General features: G+C 33.5%; 1 protein-coding gene across 1 annotated transcript in view; it reads right to left on the minus strand.

Moving 5' to 3' along the window:
- Window positions 1–5,351, minus strand: part of FCHO2 (FCH domain only 2) — a 68,896-nt gene that overhangs the window by 32,493 nt on the left and 31,052 nt on the right. The window contains exons 10-11 of the mRNA XM_015819426.1: window positions 3,227–3,299; window positions 2,129–2,153 (exon numbers count right to left, since the gene is read on the minus strand). Coding sequence (XP_015674912.1) covers window positions 2,129–2,153; window positions 3,227–3,299 — 98 coding nt within the window. The remainder of the gene's footprint in view (window positions 1–2,128; window positions 2,154–3,226; window positions 3,300–5,351) is intronic.

Below are 5,351 nucleotides of genomic sequence, written 5' to 3' on the forward strand. Positions count from 1 at the left end.
AGAAACAGCGAGGGCTAAGTACAACTCTCAAAATTGATCCTTCATAGCTTGGAAGCAACAATCTTCGCAGCATATCCATGACCTTTAACTGCTTCTTTAAGGCCTCCATCCTGTTGCTTAATATCCTGGAAATTATATTTTAATTTTTCTTATGAAAGTAATTATTTTATTTATTTTATTTGTTAAATTTGCCACCTATCTTGCAGTGGCACTATTCTAGATGGCTTACAATAAAAAGGAAGAAAAATGAAAAAAGTGCAAAGAGAAATAAAATAGAATAAACAAATGACAAAGGAACACAATGAGAATAATAATCAATATGATAAGCAATAAGATGGATGGGTAGAGAGCAGAGAGGGGAGGAGATGGAATCTGCTATCAATCTAACAGCCATCTCCAGCACAGAATTCCCTCATCTGGTCCCCAGGCCAACTGGCAGAGCCAGATAAAAGAGTAAAGTCTTTAAAATAAGAGGGCAGTGCCAGAGACACAATCATTAGTGCAACTCCTTGTAGTTAGCTACCAAAGACAATCATCCTTTGATTTATGACTTGTAAGAAGAGGATTATCTTGACAAAAGTTATGTAAAATGTTTGAAGATTAGAACATTCTTATTTTTCTTGTGGAAGCCGGTTAGGAAGGTCGCAAATAATGACATGACCCCAGGATCTGCATCTGTCATAAATATGTACCAGTTGCCAAGCACCCGAATGTTGATGGAGTGCTGTGGGGATGCTGTGATGGTCATAACATTCTTTTTTCTTACATTTTTTATATTTTTTTAGTATTCTTTTTCTTTAAGTTTAATTTGTATTACTTTTTATTATTGTAATCAAAATTATATAGAAAAAAGAAAATATCTTAAAATAATAGAAAATTGTTTTTATATTTTGAAACTATGATACAGAATTAATCTAATGTACATAGGAAAAAATAATAAAATGCTTACTGAACACATATACGCATGAATTTGTTTACTAATTATTAAGCAAGGAGTAGTGAAGCATCCAAATAAAAAGTAAATATTGTAGGTTAATCCAACTAATTGCACGAATGATATAACTCTAATTTTAACAGTGGAACTGGATACTGTATATCCAATAAAGTTTCATCAAAGACATGCAAAAATCATTCTGTTCAAATTAGCAACCTTAAAGATAATTTTCATTTTTAATGTTGTGTTATTGTTTAAACAAATCAAATCCATTAAATTATCATAAAGAATATTAGAATATTATTCTAATATTAGAATATTATTAATATTAACAATTGGAAGAAAATAATTTTGCCTACAATTTTTCAGGACATTCTGGAAAGTTACAGTTTAACAATTATTATTGGGATCAGAATTTCCTCCCTATGCAATACGGTCATAAAGTGAAGACGTGATCACAATGCATAGCAATGGCAAAACTGGCAGTCCCTGGTGTGATTAAGTGGAGACCACATAGGCTGTTAAGTGAGGACTTACATGACCACGACATGATAAGAGACAAGAATCCATACGCACCTGCTTACGCCTCTGAAACTGTGTCCTACACAGCTGAAATTGTGGCCCAGGCAAGCTGGTCAGCTGGCAAGAGCTGCATGTGGCGGATCCACACAACAAAATATGGGCAGTCAAGTGTGATGACATGGGCTGGTGAATACCACAAATGGGTGCAGCAGAGTGTGGGCGGTTGGGCATTATGGAGTACAAGTCCTCATGCTGCTCAGGGACAAAAAGCAGCAGGAGCTTTTACATGATTGTAAATGTACATGACTCTGCTTATAGAATCTGGCAGGGAAGGTTGCAAATGATTATCATGTGACTGCGGGTGCTGCAACTCTTGTCATTTATGAGCCAGCTGCCTAAATCACAATCACGGGACCATGGGGACACTGCAATGGCTGCAACTTCAAAGGCTGGATATAATACCCCCTCATTCAGTACTCTAGTAACTTTGAGTAGTTGTTGAACAAGTGGTCATAGCCTCAGGACTACCTGTAATGTTGCTTCAGAAAATTCTGCCTTTCTGCCATCTGATAAAATGGCCAAAAATAGTTAGAAAGAAAACTGATGATAAAACTGACACTTGCTTGAAACTTTAACATTATTCACATATGTATTTCAATTAAAACTACTTACTACTGAATCTGCATCTGGACATTCTCTGTTAAAAAAAAACCACATACTAATAAATCAGATAATTGTTGTGATTATATGAATTATCTAACTTTATCTTGCTATATACACAACCGCTTACTATCATCTTTGATATCAATGAATCAGTGTATATTTTATTTAATCGTAAAAAGGTTTACATCTGTCAATTTCAGTCAAAGTTCTTAAAATTACATGTACATAAACACAGCAATAGCATGCTTAATGTAGGAGATGCAGATAAAATCATCTAGTAATGTAATATGAGAGGATTTGAGGTCTTCCTGGCATTGAGGTCTTGTATTTCCTATTATTCTATGTTCTAAGTGGATAGGGACTCTTGGAAAAGTGAATTTCGTAACTTTGATGCCATGCTTTTTTTAACCATCTAGTAACTGTATGTTAGAAAATGGTAAAAGATACTTAAAATATATATAGTTGATCAAAACTTTATTTTATACAGGATAAAATATTATTCAAATGGCGTGTAGATTAATCTTATATTGTTCAGAGAGCGTATGTGCTTCTTTTATTGTTGGAACTATAATACTGACACTGACACTGTTAAATGAATTTAAAATGGCACTTACACTAATACAAAGAAGATTGGAATGTAATATAATGATGTGAGATTCCTAAGAATTCATTAATCACTACTATATAGCGTTATGACCAAAACCTAAGAAAAAACAAATGTGTTATAAAACTATCCTTTTTTATGATAGATCAAATTCCACTTTCTCCTCTTTGACAACTAACTTCATTTTTTAGGGTGGATAAAATATGCATTTTTAAAAAAGTTCTCAGCTCTAGGATTATTGTGGGAATACACATAGTTTGAACTGGAAAGTGATCTTGCATAAAAGCCTATGTTTAGAAAATATATGTGTGAAATTAATTCATTAATGCTCTTGTCAAAAATGGCATTTTCTAGTATAGAACAGTATAAGTGAAAAGGACTATTTCTAATAGTCTTTAAAAATAGAAGCTCTTAACATTTTACAGTAAGAATTATAAAATAAATTTTGTGCTTTTATTGTATTAGTTCATTATTTTTTATATTTTTGTTTGAAACATGCTTACACAGATTCTGGATCTTTTTCCTTCTTAATAATCCCTGACAATCCAAAATGCTTTCTTTTTCTTGGCTTTATTCCTGCAAATAAATTATTATTAAAAATAAATTAAAAACCACGTTATTCAGCATAAAGTGAAATAATGTACAAGTACAGCAAATATGAAGATAATTTATTTCATGAGATTACTATGTGTCATTACAAAAGCACTGCCCAAAAATAGGAATACATACAGTGGACTACTTAGTCCATTAAAATTAAAAGATTTAATTTATTCTTAAACATGGCTCCGAATCAAGATTTCTGCTTATATCAGGGATACTCAAACATTGTAGTTGTCATGAGTCCCTAAAATTTCAAATGATTTGTGTGACACGTGTCTACTTTGTTAAACCAGTCCTGATCTGCTTGGTCAAGCTGAATGGTAGCTTATCCAGGCAAACACAGTGCACCCCCACCTATTAATATTTGCTCACAAACTTTTCAAGGAATCAAAATCCACAATTAGGTTTGCAGATTAGGCCTGTCAATATTGTCCTGGTTCTCATCAAAAGTGACATCAATAGGCTTTGAGTTAGGATGCATGACATGTTGTCGATCAGATTTGCTACGTTTGTTATTGTTATATGTTTTATTTTTTGTTTGCACTTTTTTCCTTCATTTTTTATGCTGCCTGCTGTCTAGAACCAATTGAAATTGGATGGCATCTACATTGAATAAGCAACAATAACAGCATAATACATTAATGTTACACCATCCTAGCATATACTTTACTTTCCTAATTTGTGACAGAACACATACTTCAAAGTTATTATCTAAGGCAGGGGTGTCAAACTGCCGGCCCATGGGCCGGATGCGTCACACCAAAACCGTGCCCACCCCATTGCCGGCAATGGGAAAAAAGTCGTGATACGTCGCGACACGTCATGTGATGTTGCAACTTTGACACCCATGATCTAAGGTGTAGCCTGGTGATTCAATGTTCTTTGAAATACAGACAATCTTACAGCAAGCAGAGTGAGCATTTCTCACATGCTATTTTTTCCCAATTCCTCATAGGCAGCTGAACACATTGGTTCTGTGAAGGAACAGTAAGAGTATGGCAGTGATCCTAATAACCAGCCTTGCTATTAGACTTAAAGATAGTAGCTAATCCAGATCAATTCTATTGACAAAAATAATTTTGCTGGAGTAACCAAAGTGATTTCTGTTCAAATAGATGTGTTTGTCAAATAGAGCTTTCTTTTGATTATTATAAAAGGGGCTTATAACCTGCTAAGAAGCACATTTAAAAAAGGGCATATAAGATATGAAAGGAGAAAGATGTAACAAAGTTGAGTACAATAAAATAGATTGAATATCTAAAGATGGTATAAGGAAGGTTTCTGTCCCACTCCCAGACAAGTAGAATAAATGATGCAAAGATGGATTTGCAATGATGCAAAGATGGATTTGCAACCTAAGATAGGTAAGAAGATAATTAAAAAAAGCTACCTACTTTAAATCAATAATAAATCACCAGAGAATCTTAGGATATTAAAAAAAACTTTGCAGGTAATATTTCTTTCCAAGTATATACTCTTCAAGGACTCTTAGAAACTAAGTGAATAGTCAGAGAATGCAGTTAGTAAATGTTCTGCGCTTATTTGAAAATGGGAAAAGGACCGATGCAAAAAACCCTCCAAAAAACTGAAGATACTTATGGGAATGCTAAGAAACTGTTTCTTATTCAGAAAAAAATAGTTATGAGGATGAGGAAATTTTTCTGTTGCTTTTATGATGTGACTATATAAAGAAATCTGTGGCTCACAATTGATTCTGTTACTTCACTTAATATTTTAACATCGATTATTCCTAACAATAAATAAAATAATAATAATAAATAAAAAGAGCCTATGTTTTAAACAGGGCTGTGGAGTCGGTAGATAAATGTTCCGACTCCGACTCCTCAGTTTTTTTTACTTCCGACTCCGACTCCCCGACTCCTCTGTATTAATATGCGAATGTATTTTATACATTCCTTGAAGGAAAGAAAGGCAACAGTGGGAGGATCCAGGAAGGGGCATTTATTATAAAACATGATTTCCCTAGTAGAATCCCATAGTCATGTTTAAAGTTTAAGCTAACAATCA

The sequence above is a fragment of the Protobothrops mucrosquamatus genome, unplaced genomic scaffold (genome assembly GCF_001527695.2).
Source record: "Protobothrops mucrosquamatus isolate PMUCROS unplaced genomic scaffold, P.Mucros_1.0 scaffold919, whole genome shotgun sequence".
In the NCBI taxonomy this organism is placed as follows: domain Eukaryota; kingdom Metazoa; phylum Chordata; class Lepidosauria; order Squamata; family Viperidae; genus Protobothrops; species Protobothrops mucrosquamatus.